We start from the raw sequence: 15,043 nt of genomic DNA on the forward strand, positions 1-15,043 counted from the left end.
GAGCTGCAGCACTACTACTTCCAGTAATAGCTGCTGCAGCAGCGATCATTACAGTACCCCCGCCTTTAAAAGCGGATTCCAGACGCTTTTCAAAACTGAAATTCCCAACAAAACAGTCTGACTGATAATTCATGATGACCGGGACAGCCCGGCAAGACCGAATTCCAGAATCAGTCCCCACAAGACTGGACCCATCAGAACCAGAACCTACAGAACCATGCCCATCAGTACTACAAGCCCCAGTGTGACACCCATCAGAACCATGATTTCCAGAAGAAAGCCCTCCGAAATTCCCTGAGCGATACCCACCGCCTTCCAGGAACCGTTCAGAAACGCCAAAGCCTTTGCAATGCCCACCGGTACTGTCTTTACCAAGACAAAACCCACTGTTGAACCAGTCCAAGGCACCAGGACAAGTTTTCTCAGAGACCTCCCAGAACACCTTGAAGCTCCAAAGAGATCCCCATAGGTCAGAATGCCCCTTAGGCTCACATGGAGAACTATCAAGAACCCCTATGGAACCTAGGGCAATTCCCGAGTCAGGGCCACAAGGACAAACATCAATATCAGGGCTTTCAGGGACCAGAACCATCTCTGGGCATGCAGGCAGACTGGCAACATCAGAACGTGTTCCCACTAAGGAAGCATCAGAGCACGCTAACACCTTAGACACACTTGGGCATTCTGGCACACAAAGAACATCTGGGCACACCGGCACAAGAGAAACCTCTGGGCATGTCAAGGAACTGTGAGCCTCAGGGTCAGCCAAGACAGGACCAAAACCAGGACTGGCCAAAAAAAATCATCATGACTAAACTTCGCAACTACTGGACTTTTACACGAGAATGCTGGATCAGACTTAGATGTCGCTGATTCCAGCAAAGTCAGTAACAAATCAGATTCAGGGGCACTAACAAGACAGGACAAATCTTCTGATGTATGCACTGAACCAGATAGGGACTCCACAACTACCTCTGGACTGGACAGAGACTCATTTAATACACTGGATTGGAGCTCATGAGGCGCTGCAGAACAAGTCAGTATTGCAGCAGCCCCCACTGGACTAGGCAAAACTGAGGAATTCCCTGGACAGGAAGGGGACTCTGGAACCTCTGCCACAGCGGCCAGAGAACCAGAATCTTTCAGGATACAGGGCTGGGTTTCAGGAACACTCATCAGACCGGACTGAAATTCTGAGATTTCTATTATTTTGACCAGAGAATCAGAATTATCCATGTTACAGGGCAAGACTTCTGAAACATTCAGAGGACAGGGCTGGAGTTCCTCGGCTGTTACAACACTGGAGAGGGACTCAACATTGGTTAAATCAGACTGTGTACAGGGCAAGGTATCTAACACACTTGCTGACGAGGACAATATTTCAATGGCTTCTGCTTTGCTGGACAGAAATTCATCAAGTTTTATTAGAGCAGACTGTAATTCCAAAACAGCTGCTAGACAAGTGAATATTACTGCAACACCAACTGAGGTAAGCAGTGCCTCAGACCCTTCTGCTAGAGGGTTTGAAATATCCAAAGTACTGGGTGAAGCATAAGACTCTGCGACCACAGCTTCACTGGACAGGATCACTGAACAGTCCATATTGCAGGGCAAAACCATGGAAGCACCTGCTGGACAGCATAATGATTCTGTGACCTGAGTTTCATTGGAGAGATCTACTGCACAATTCATGGTACAGGGCAAATTTATTGGAACATTTTCTGAACAAGGTAATAATTCTGCGATTTCAGGTTCACAGAGCAGATGCTCTGAGCTATTCACGAAACTAGAGCGAGGTGTAGAAACAGGAAGATCAAGACACAATGTTTGCGCATCTGAATCACCATTCATTTGTAAAATTGGAAAATTCAGATGCTGGGGTTCTGAGTTTACTAGACAGGATTGCTGGGACTCGGAAACTGATGTAGTGCATCTATTGGCATCTGCTGGATCAGACAGGAGTTGAACTTTATTAACACAGGTAATTTCTGCAGAAGTGTTTGCAGAGACAGGCAAGATTTTTCTGGTGTCTGTTTCACTAAACAAAGAGTCATGAGTACTGGCTAGGCTGGACTCGGAAGTCAGCAGGACCTCTGGATTCTCTGCTGAGAAATTTGCGCAGGGCAAGGTTAAGAATGTATCAGTGGCTTCTGTTTTACTGGGAAGTAACACTGAGTTATCCATGGTACAGGGTGGAATTGCAGGAACTTCAATTTCACACAAAAAGAGCTCCGAATCACCTGCTGAATCAGCCAAAGGTGCTGAAGCAGGCGGGTCAGAACGCCAAATTTGCGAATTCGGAGTCACATAAAAATCATCCAAAATCAGTTCCCACACATCAATCAATGGAGCCACAAAGTCATACCCACACACACCAGTTTTTATTAGGTTATAGGCAGACTTAATGCATGCATTCAATACTAATTCACTTTTTGCACTGTAAAATTGACAAAATGAACTTGAATCATTCTTCCATTCATTGACCAGAGCTTCCATCTCTCCTTTCTCAAATGGAGGATTCCAAGCATACTTAACAGGCAGATCATGGTTTGCAGATATGATTGTAGCAGGGACATATATTGGGTTAATTAGCAGGTGATTGGCAGATTCCTTATTCCTAAGAATCTCCAATACCTGTAGCAAGTGTTTAACTGTAGTGTATGCAAACTTTCCTTGCTTCACAAATAAGTTGATTTGTTCAATACTCTGTAATATCTCCTCATAATCATACTCAGATAATTCTTTTAAACAAAAATCTTTATTTTCCCTAGCCAGAGAGGAAAGTTCATTAGTAGTTTCATAAGTCCATTTAACTCCCCTGAAAGACAATTGCATTTCATTATCTGTTAATGGCAGAATCTCATTATAGGTCTAAGGATAACGATTCTGCAGATTGGACACGTTTCTTAGAACGTTTGCGTTTTGCCTTTGACCTTGCGGGTTTTGGTGATTTATTCAAAGCTGCAGGAAAATTATCAGTAACACTTTCTGCTTGCTGCTCATTCTTGCAAGCAATTGAAGGAGCAGCTGATTGGCCTGCTGCCAGGAGTTCATTAAGAGGAAAAGGCAATGGATCTATGCGCAACCAGTTATGGATCACAAACGCTAGAAATTCCAGCGGTCTATCTTTCAAATCGGAATGATTGAGAACATCAAATGCCCACTGGAATAATTCCCCTTTAAACAAAATATAACTTAGTTGGAGTGCCCAGGTTGAAACGGGAGTCGCTTGGAGATCAGGATTGGTCAGGAACCTGGCACATTCAGAGAAAAACTCATTTTCTGTTTCAGAGCTAAGTTCTTCAAATTTCTTAAAGGAACAGGAACCATAATTAACAGTGTCATACTTTCTGGGAATCCCCCCCACAATGGGGATTGGTAATGGGGTTTTCATAATGTAAGGCTTGGTGGTGTATTCTCCACAGTCAGCATGCAACGCATGAGCTGACGTGGAGGAGGTACACACACTAGCACCAGGAAACAGGCTATCCCTAGTATAGTGGAGGGGAGGACTGACTGCAATAGGAGATTGTGGCGCACAGAGCCGGTGCAGATCTGACAGCCACAAACAATGCTTTCGTTATAACGTCTCAGTGCAAAGTAGCGCTGAGCGCACAAACCAGAACTGAGGAGATCAGGACAGGTAGACAGAATGAACGCTTGCTAGCTAGCGGCTACTTAGCGACAGCAAGCGTCCAAAACCAGACAGACTGGAATGAGGCAGCCAATGCGATGCGGCGATGGCGTGCCTCACAAAGACAGGACAGGATAGTCAGAAAATAGCAGGATTAAGATAGATGAACGTAACACAGATAAATATACAATAAGTATGTTTTCCTAGCGTATTACAATTACAGCTATCAATGAAACTATTTGTAACTTCTGACTAACATATGTATATATCGGCAATGAACCGATATATGACATAAGCAGGAACGCTGACTAGGACTGGAGTAACACAGGGAACAGGACTCAGAAGGATTCGCTATCTCTTCACAGAGATGAACGCAATCCACAAACAGCAACAGAACAGGACTCAGAAGGATTCGTTATCTCTTCGCAGAGATGAACGCAATCCACAAACAGAACCAGGAGCAGGGTAACTACCTCAGCACGGGTGGTCACGGTACGCGCAACCTACCAAAACGTGCTGGAAAGCTGACTAACTGCACACAGGATATAAACAGTTCGTGTACGTATATATCAGCGACACTGATGTATTAACGTAACACAAATACAAGGAAAATAATAAACGTGCTGGTATGCATATATATTGGCAATGAACCAATATATGATGCAAAGACCAGCAAAGTATCTTTATAACAAGAAACACGATCGGGGGCTAAAGCGACAGCAAGACAGGCTTAAGCTGAAGCTATGAAAACCCAAGGAAACCCTGCAGGAAGCAGATCTTTATACTGAGGTCATCCAATGGGAGCAGACATGCAGATTCCCACACAGGTGAATGATAATCAGTCACAAGCTGACAGCAGGGAAAGACAGACAAAGCTATGCAGCTTGCATGGAAAGACATCAGAACTGCCTGAGCTGCAGCACTACTTCCAGCAATAGCTGCTGCAGCAGCGATCATTACATGCAAGTTATGCACTGACTGCCAAGTATAATGTGCAGTCACAGATGCAGTGAAAGGTATGCAGTGACTGCAAACAGCTGTTTGTGTAGTGACGGCCGTGCTGGACTGGTGCGCACCGTGACGAGAGTGCAGGTGATGGTGGCTTTTCAGCCCATATGCTTGCCCGGCTGATGTAGCTGAATGACAGAACAGTGACTTTCCAGCTGATCAAATTTGGTCTGACCACAATGAAGCAACGACCTTAATATCTTTTGTGTGCCACCCCCACCCGAGACACTCAAATAGCCGGCGGTCATTGCTTCATTGTGATGCGCAAGCCCCTTCACCGCGGCAAGGTAATGATCACGAAGGGGGATGGGCACATGTACACGCACCAGAAAAATTAGTGTAGCGGCCGCTGCTAGCAGCGGCCTTAAAAATTCAGGAATCCGCCTAGAGTCCTGGACCCTGTTGGTGGTGGCGGAGAAGGCAAGCGGCCTGCAGGCAGAGATGCTGTGTGTGGGGAGTGGACTGACTTAGTCTTCGGTCGTGCAGTAGCCCTCCGTGATCCATTCCTCATTCATTTTGATAAAGGTCAGGTACTGAACACTGTCGTGACTTAGGCGACTTCTCTTCTCAGTAACTATGCCTCCAGCTGCACTGAAGGTCCTTTCTGACAGGACGCTTGCGGCAGGGCAAGAGAGAAGTTGTATGGCAAATTGGGACAGCTCTGGCCACAGGTCAAGCCTGCGCAACCAGTAGTCCAAGGGTTTATCGTCGCTTTTCGCAGAGTCTACATCCACACTCAAGGCCAGGTAGTCGGCTACCTGCCGGTCCAGGCGTTGGTGGAGGGTGGATCCGGAAGGACTATGGCGAGGAGTTGGACTAAAGAACGTCCGCATGTCCGACATCACCCTGAGATCGCTGGAGCGTCCTGTTCTTGCCTGCGTGGACTTGGGAGGAGGAGGGTTACTGCCAGTGGTACCTTGATTGCGTTGTGCAGCCACATCACCCTTAAACGCATTGTAAAGCATCATCGACAGCTTGTTCTGCAAGTGCTGCATCCTTTCCGCCTTTTGTTGAGTTGGTAAGAGGTCCGCCACTTTGTGCCTGTACCGAGGGTCTAGTAGCGTGGCCACCCAGTACAGGTCATTCGTCTTGAGTTTTTTGATACGGGGGTCCCTCAACAGGCTGGACAACATGAAAGAGGACATCTGCACAAAGCTGGATGCAGAGGTACTCTCCATCTCCTCTTGCTCTTCCTCAGTGACGGGACGCAACTCCTCTTCCTCCCCCCAGCCACGAACAATACCACGGGAACGTGGAGCAGCAGAAGCCCCCTGTGATGGCTGCCGCGGTTGTTCTCCTTCCGCCGCCTCTTCCTCCTCCACAGAAACACCTTCCTCATCATCACCATCATCTGAGTCTGACTCCTCTCCTTCCCCACACGACTCCTCTTCTTCCTCCTCCTCCCCCCTCTGTGCTGCCGCCGGTGTTGTGGAAACATCGGGTTCGTGTGTAAATGGCTCCAATGAATCCTGCTGCCCTAACTCTTCTTGGTCACGCTCCTCCACAGCTGTATCCACCACTCTACGCACGGCACGCTCCAGGAAGTAGGCGTAGGGGATCAAGTCGCTGATGGTGCCCTCATCGCGACTCACCAGTTTGGTCACCTCCTCAAAGGGCTCCATGACCCTGCATGCATTTCGCATCAGTGTCCAGTTGTTGGGCCACAACATCCCCATCCTCCCAGATTGTGTCCTTGTACTGTAATGATACAGGTAGTGGGTGACGGCTTTCTCCTGGTCTAGCAGGCGAGAGAACATCAGCAGGGTGGAATTCCAGCGAGTCGGGCTATCGCAAATCAGGCGTCTCACCGGCAAGTTGTTTCTACGCTGAATCTCTGCAAAGCGTGCCATGGCCTTGTAAGAGCGCCTGAAATGCCCACACAACTTCCTGGCCTGCTTCAGGACGTCCTCTAAGCCTGGGTACTTGGACACAAATCTTTGCACGACCAGATTAAGCACATGTGCCATGCAGGGTATGTGTGTCAGCTTTCCCAAATTCAACGCAGCAATGAGATTGCTGCCGTTGTCACACACCACGTTGCCGATCTCAAGCTTGTGCGGGGTCAGCCATTGCTCCACCTGTTTGTTAAGAGCAGCCAGGAGAGCTGCTTCAGTGTGACTCTCCGCTTTCAGGCAAGACATGTCTAACACTGCATGACACCGTCGCACCTGGCATGCAGCATAGGCCCTGGGGTGCTGGGGCTGTGTAGCTGGGGAGGAGATGGCGGCACCAGCCGAGGAGGAGGAGGATGACGACAGCGAAGCGGTGATAGCAGGTGGAGAGGAGGTGGCTGGAGGCCTGCCTGCAAGCCGTGGAGGTGTGACAAGTCGGTCCTCTGCGCAGCCACGTACTCCCTGCTTGCTGCCATCGGTCACCAGGTTGACCCAATGGGCTGTGTATGTAATGTAGTGGCCCTGCCCGTGCTTGGCAGACCAGGCATCCGTGGTCAGGTGGACCCTTGACCCAACGCTGTGTGCCAGAGATGACACCACTTGCCTCTCAACTGCACGGTACAGTTTGGGTATGGCCTTTTGAGAAAAATAATTGCGGCCTGGTATCTTCCACTGCGGTGTACCAATGGCCACAAACTTACGGAAAGCCTCCGACTCCACCAGCTTGTATGGTAATAGCTGGCGAGCTAATAGTTCCGCCATGCCAGCTGTCAGATGCCGGGCAAGAGGGTGACTGGCAGACATTTGCTTCTTACGCTCAAATACTTCCTTCACGGACAGCTGGGTACTGCTGTGGGCAGAGGAGAAGGAACCGCTCAAGGGAAGAGGCGGTGTGGAGGAGGGTGGCTGTGAAGGTGCAAGGGAGAAAGTGGATGAAGACGATGCACCTGAAGGAGGAAGAGGAGAAGGAGTTTGGCTTGTCTTTTGAGGAGTGCTGCTTTTACTCAGGTGTTCTTGCCATAGCTGTTTGTGCCTTCTCTCCAGGTGCCTTCGTAAGGCACTTGTCCCTACGTGAGAGTTGGCCTTTCCACGGCTCAATTTTTGCTGGCAGAGACAACAGATGGCTTTGCTCCGATCTGAGACACACACGTGAAAAAATTTCCAAACCGCTGAGCATGGCGCTACGGTGGCATCAGCAGCAGCTGACGTTGAAGGGCATGTGTGCTCCCTGGCCATAGCTGGCGATACATTGCACCGGACACTGCCCCCAGCTGTTTCTAAGGACGAGCTCCCTCTGCTTCTATCATGGAGTTGTCTCCTCCTACTCCTCTCTGACTCCTCCTCTGAACTGTCCCCCTGGTCATCTCCTCTACCGGGAACATATGTGGTATCCGTATAATCGTCATCATAATCCTCCTGGCCAGCTGCGCTTTCCTCAGACACCTCCTCAAGTGCACCAACTTCAGGTGGTCCACCATCATCCCCATCCACACACGTTACGTCCATACTATCGCCACCTAACTCAGACGTATGAGGTGGTGTACCTGCTCCTTCTTGTTGTTGTTGCAGTAGTGGCTGGGAATCAGTGATTTCACCACCACCACCAAATAACTCCTGCGAAGTGTCAAATGCAGCGGATGTGGTGCTTGTTGTAGCGCTGGTGGCTGCGGGAGATGAGGTGTTCTGTGTTAAATACTCAATCACCTCCTCACGATTTTGGGAAGTGATGGCACGTGCCTTCTTCTGAGCACTGTATTTTGGGGCAGGTCCGCATGAAATCACAGCAACACCACCTCGCACAGACCTGCCAGTGCCAGGTGGCCTTCCTCTGGGTCTGCCTCTACCTCTTCCTCTACCTGGTTTGTCCATTTTGTCCATCTCGGGGGTATGCTAGCTATATGCAGTGAGGTGGGTTCTCACTCAACACTACAGGTAGTTAGATGCAGTGAGGTGGCCAGGTGGGTTCACACTCAACACAACAGGTAGTTAGATGCAGTGAGCTGGGTTCACTCAACAGTAAAGGTACTTAAGATGCAGTGAGGTGGGTTCTCACTCAACACAACAGGTAGTTAGATGCAGTGAGGTGGCCAGGTGGGTTCACACTCAACACAACAGGTAATTAGATGCAGTGAGCTGGGTTCACTCAACAGTAAAGGTACTTAAGATGCAGTGAGGTGGGTTCTCACTCAACACAACAGGTAGTTAGATGCAGTGAGGTGGCCAGGTGGGTTCACACTCAACACAACAGGTAATTAGATGCAGTGAGCTGGGTTCACTCAACAGTAAAGGTACTTAAGATGCAGTGAGGTGGGTTCTCACTCAACACAACAGGTAGTTAGATGCAGTGAGGTGGCCAGGTGGGTTCACACTCAACACAACAGGCAGTTAGATGCAGTGAGCTGGGTTCACTCAACAGTAAAGGTACTTAAGATGCAGTGAGGTGGGTTCTCACTCAACACAACAGGTAGTTAGATGCAGTGAGGTGGCCAGGTGGGTTCACACTCAACACAACAGGTAATTAGATGCAGTGAGCTGGGTTCACTCAACAGTAAAGGTACTTAAGATGCAGTGAGGTGGGTTCTCACTCAACACAACAGGTAGTTAGATGCAGTGAGGTGGCCAGGTGGGTTCACACTCAACACAACAGGTAATTAGATGCAGTGAGCTGGGTTCACTCAACACAAGGCTAGGTATATGCAGTGATGAGGTGGGTTAAGTAAACACAACAGGTACTGGGTAGTTAGATGCAGTGAGCTGGGTTCACTCAACAGTAAAGGTACTTAAGATGCAGTGAGGTGGGTTCTCACTCAACACAACAGGTAGTTAGATGCAGTGAGGTGGCCAGGTGGGTTCACACTTAACACAACAGGTAGTTAGATGCAGTGAGCTGGGTTCACTCAACAGTAAAGGTACTTAAGATGCAGTGAGGTGGGTTCTCACTCAACACAACAGGTAGTTAGATGCAGTGAGGTGGCCAGGTGCGTTCACACTCAACACAACAGGTAGTTAGATGCAGTGAGCTGGGTTCACTCAACACAAGGCTAGGTATATGCAGTGATGAGGTGGGTTAAGTAAACACAACAGGTACTGGGTAGTTAGATGCAGTGAGCTGGGTTCACTCAACAGTAAAGGTACTTAAGATGCAGTGAGGTGGGTTCTCACTCAACACAACAGGTAGTTAGATGCAGTGAGGTGGCCAGGTGGGTTCACACTCAACACAACAGGTAGTTAGATGCAGTGAGCTGGGTTCACTCAACAGTAAAGGTACTTAAGATGCAGTGAGGTGGGTTCTCACTCAACACAACAGGTAGTTAGATGCAGTGAGGTGGCCAGGTGGGTTCACACTATCAGCCCTCAAATACTTCAGGAGAACCTTGCTGAGCTCAAAGTCCACCCCACCCTGCGCCTGTGGATAACTGACTTCCTCACAAATAGATCTCAGGTCGTCAAGCTGGGTACTATCCTATCCCAACCAAGGACCACCAACACGGGCCCCACAGGGCTGCGTCCTGTCACCAGTCCTGTTCTCCCTGTACACAAACAACTGCAGATCCACTGAAAACTCTGTCAAAGTTATCAAATTTGCAGATGATACCACCATTGTGGGCCTCATCACCAATAACAATGAGCAGGCATACCGTCATCAGGTTGAGAGAATCTGCAACTGGTGCAAGGAGAATGGGCTGGTCCTCAATACCGCAAAGACCGTTGAGATGATCATCGACTTTAGGAAGCGTGCACCCACACCACCCCCAATCCACATCGACAACGCAGAAGTTGCACGGGTCCCCTGCGCTCGTCTCCTGGGCACAACCATCTCCAACGATCTGAGATGGAAGGCCAACACCACCTGCACCCAGAGGAAAGCCCAGCAGAGACTATTCTTCCTCCGCCAACTGAGGAAGTTCGGCATGGACCAGAAACTTCTGACGAACTTCTACTCAGCCACCATCGAATCCGTCATCTGTTCTTCTATCCTTGTCTGGTATGCTGGCTCCTCTGCCAGCGACAGACACAAACTACAGAGAGTCATCAGATCAGCGGAAAGGATCATCGGAAAACCACTTCCCCCACTGGACCTACTCTTCAACACTAGACTGCGCTCCAGAGCCTTACGGATCGCAATTGATCCTTCGCACCCAGGCTCCCGCTTTTTCTGTCGTCTCCGTTCAGGCCTGAGGTATCGGGCCATCTACACCAGGACCTCAAGACACAGGAACAGCTTCTTCCCCTCAGCTGTCAAATCACTGAACTCTCTGGACCCATTCCCACCCCCACCACCAAAAGAAGAGCGGATCCTCCTTAGGCCGCTTGCTTTACTAGCTGGACAAGTCCTAACCAGGCCTGCACTCAAGAACTCTTCTTTTAAAAATGGTTGTTATGTAATTACTGTTACCGTATCGTACCGTATTGTACTTGTTTGATGTATTGCTATCTCTGGTGTGTGTCATTTACTGTTTCTATGCCCTGCTTGTGCCAAGCCCAATTCCGGGCACGACCCAGTCGTGCTTGGCGAAAAATAAATTCTGATTCTGATTCTTCTGACTCAACACAACAGGTAGTTAGATGCAGTGAGCTGGGTTCACTCAACAGTAAAGGTACTTAAGATGCAGTGAGATGGGTTCTCACTCAACACAACAGGTAGTTAGATGCAGTGAGGTGGCCAGGTGGGTTCACACTCAACACAACAGGTAATTAGATGCAGTGAGCTGGGTTCACTCAACACAAGGCTAGGTATATGCAGTGATGAGGTGGGTTAAGTAAACACAACAGGTACTGGGTAGTTAGATGCAGTGAGCTGGGTTCACTCAACAGTAAAGGTACTTAAGATGCAGTGAGGTGGGTTCTCACTCAACACAACAGGTAGTTAGATGCAGTGAGGTGGCCAGGTGTGTTCACACTCAACACAACAGGTAGTTAGATGCAGTGAGCTGGGTTCACTCAACAGTAAAGGTACTTAAGAAGCAGTGAGGTGGGTTCTCACTCAACACAACAGGTAGTTAGATGCAGTGAGGTGGCCAGGTGGGTTCACACTCAACACAACAGGTAGTTAGATGCAGTGAGCTGGGTTCACTCAACAGTAAAGGTACTTAAGATGCAGTGAGGTGGGTTCTCACTCAACACAACAGGTAGTTAGATGCAGTGAGGTGGCCAGGTGGGTTCACACTCAACACAACAAGTAGTTAGATGCAGTGAGCTGGGTTCACTCAACACAGCGCTAGGTATATGCAGTGATGATGTGGGTTAAGTAAACACAACAGGTACTGGGTAGTTAGATGCAGTGAGCTGGGTTCACTGAACAGTATACAGTAAAGGTACTTAAGATGCAGTGAGGTGGGTTCTCACTCAACACAACAGGTAGTTAGACTTAGATGCAGTGAGCTGGGTTCACTCAACACAACGCTAGGTATATGCAGTGATGCGGTGGGTTAAGTAAACACAACAGGTACTGGGTAGTTAGATGCAGTGAGCTGGGTTCACTCAACACAAAGCTAGGTATATGCAGTGATGAGGTGGGTTAAGTAAACACAACAGGTACTGGGGTATATGCAGTACTGGGTAGTACAATGTGCAGCTCCCTGTCACACACACAGGCAGTCAGTCACTGAATGTGCTGGGCTGCTGGCAGTGGCACACACACTATCAATTAGCAAGGCTGTGCATGCAACAAAAGTGTCAGAAAAAAAAATGTACAGGTTGAGCTCTGAAAAGAGCTGTTGCTGGGTGCTTTAAAAGCAATGTTAATCAGTCAGGAACAAGCAAAGCAGCCTAGAACCTAACTAATCTGTCCCTAAGAGAAAAAGTCTGTAGCAGCTGTCCCTTTCCTCTCTCTAGCAGGCACACGAGTGACTGTAATGGCCGCCGGAGGCTGCCTTGTATAAGGGGGGGGGGGGGGGGCTCCAGGGCTTACTGTAGCCTGAATGGCTACAATGTGCCTGCTGACTGTGATGCAGAGGGTCAAAGTTGACCCTCATAGTGCATTATGGGGCGAATCGAACTTCCGGAAAAGTTCGCCTGGCGCAGGCGAACGCGAGCCTGGAACCGTTCGCCGGCGAACCGTTCGGTACACCTCTATTGGCGAAGTGGACATACTGGTGGTGAGTGGTGAGATGGACATAATGGTGGGGATTGGTGAGGTGGACCTAATGGTGGGGATTGGTGAGGTGGACATACTGGTGGTGATTGGCGAAGTGGACATACTGGTGGTGATTGGCGAAGTGGACATACTGGTGGTGAGTGGTGAGATGGACATAATGGTGGGGATTGGTGAGGTGGACCTAATGGTGGGGATTGGTGAGGTGGACATATTGGTGGGGATTGGTGAGGTGGATATAATGGTGGTGATTGATAGGACATACAAGGTGAGTTCCTGACCAGGACTTCCCTGGATTCCCCATAGTCTAGATCAGGCATGGGCAAACTTGGCCCTCCAGCTGTTAAGGAACTACAAGTCTCACAATGCATTGCAGGAGTCTGACAGCCACAGTCATGCCTCATAAAGGCAAATGCATTGTGGGACTTGTAGTTCCTTACCAGCTGGAGGGCCAAGTTTGCCCATGCCTGGTCTAGATGTTTATAAGCGATAGTATCCTTGCAGGCCACCACTCCTCCCCGACTTCCGGTTCGCCTCACTTCCTGCTCCTTCCATGATTTCAGACGCTAGCTAGTCATGTATGGTCAGATCGACCAAGAGACAGACCTCCCTCTGATAGAATCTGATTGGAGAAAGATCAGTTGGCTGCCCATACACCCCGGACCGAGACCGATTCCAGATCGATTTCAGCATGAAATCTCTCGGGAATCGGCCTCGTGATGCCACCTCTGCCTAACAGCTGCACACACACCCCTTCCCCCTCAACCGTGCATTCAAATCTCACCTATTCCAGCCGCCACAAGTGTCCTACTGCTCCTGCTTCCCCACTCGTGCCCCAAGTGGCTGCTGCGTATAGCACATCGAGAGTGTGTGATGTCACACGGACCACATGCTATAACAGGGCTGAGAAGTCGGAGCAGTTTTGGGTACCTGAAGTCTGAGTTGGTGGTTTCATAAACTGAAGAGTCAGAGTTGGAGTCGGATGATTTTTGTACCGACGCCACAATCCTGGTGCTACACATAGCAGCCATATGGGACTCAAATGGGGAAGCTGGAGCCGTTGGAACAGGTGAGATTTAATTGCACGATGTGGCACATTAAAGCGGTGTTGTCTCCATAAAAATCTAATTTCAACAGCAACTGGTCTGAGTGTATTAAGTGATAAAGATGCTAATCCTGCATTCAAAACTTTTTCTGCTGTTATGGTTTGGAGTTATCACATACTTTAGGAGCACTAGCCCTAGTGCCACACAGTGCCAAAGAGTTGAATGCTGGGAGTTCTTTTTATCTATAATATATTCCTTCTCTTCCATTTATTTCCCTGCCTAGCTTTCTTATCTGAAACACCTCTGCTCACTTGTGTTTACAAGCAAGGCTGAGGTGAATCAGCGATTGGAGGATGAGACAGTGTAGTTCCTAGTATACACCTCAGTGGGAGTGTCTGAAGACTCTGGCAGGAGGGCAGCTAATGAATACACAATGAGCAAGAGAAGGGAGGGGGGGGAAACAAAAGTCGGAGAGGATATGATGTCAGCATTAGCTTGGCAAGATGGCCACTGCCTTGAATAGAATTTTCTGCTTTTCCTTTATAAAATTCACAGGAATCAGTACGTGGATAGCACAATACATCTGTTATGCAAGTAGAAGTAGTATTTATCTACTTATATGTGTGTTTTTTATTTCTAGGTTAGCATGAGTGTCGCTTGTTCTTTAACATTTGAGGACAGCGGCCGCTGGTTGAATCTGCGATTGGGCATGCTTGTTGGGGCACAGATTTTCATCCAATTCAATAAAATTATTGAATCAGATGGTCGATTGGGCCACAGAACTGATAGATGTATGGTCACCTTCACAGTTACACAGAAACTTTTGTATCAGTAGGAGAATGAGGAATGAGAATCTCTGCGGTCCAACTAGAGAGAGATTGGGATTGATAGCACTGGGTTATTCTGCGTACAGCCATAGTAGGGAACAGCGGAAGCAGGCATGCACCATCACAGGGATCTGCAAACTTGGCTATCCAGCTGTCAAGGAACTACAGGTCCCACAATGCATTGCGGGAGTCTGACAGCCACAGTCATGATTCATAAAGGCAAATGCATTGTGGGACTTGTAGTTCCTTAGCAGCTGGAGAGCCATGTTTGCAGATCACTGCACTCATATCAGTGCTGTACACACACGATGCATCTCCTCACACCAGATGAAATGTAAGGGTCACTTTAACAATCTGCTGGCTCTTCCTTCTGCCTCCCCAGGTATCTGTTCTTGTTCGATAAAGTTGTGATTGTTTGCAAACGGCGAGGCTACAACTACGAGCTAAAAGAGATCATCGAGCTGCTATCCCATAAGATGACCGATGACCCCATGAACAACAAAGACATTAAGAAGGTATCAGGCTTATTCTGGATGCACGTT

At 48.7% G+C, this 15,043-nt stretch overlaps 1 protein-coding gene and 1 long non-coding RNA gene across 6 annotated transcripts in view; one reads left to right on the forward strand and one right to left on the reverse strand.

Annotated features, from left to right (window-relative positions):
• VAV2 (vav guanine nucleotide exchange factor 2) overlaps positions 1-15,043 on the forward strand; it is a 316,337-nt gene that overhangs the window by 264,543 nt on the left and 36,751 nt on the right. For all 4 annotated transcript variants that reach the window (XM_068249069.1, XM_068249071.1, XM_068249070.1 and 1 more), the window contains exon 14: positions 14,884-15,016. In XM_068249069.1, coding sequence (XP_068105170.1) covers positions 14,884-15,016 — 133 coding nt within the window. The remainder of the gene's footprint in view (positions 1-14,883; positions 15,017-15,043) is intronic.
• Positions 1-15,043, reverse strand: part of LOC137527957 (uncharacterized) — a 141,304-nt gene that overhangs the window by 40,641 nt on the left and 85,620 nt on the right. The window lies entirely within an intron of this gene.

The sequence above is a fragment of the Hyperolius riggenbachi genome, chromosome 8 (genome assembly GCF_040937935.1).
Source record: "Hyperolius riggenbachi isolate aHypRig1 chromosome 8, aHypRig1.pri, whole genome shotgun sequence".
NCBI classification, from domain to species: Eukaryota; Metazoa; Chordata; class Amphibia; order Anura; family Hyperoliidae; genus Hyperolius; species Hyperolius riggenbachi.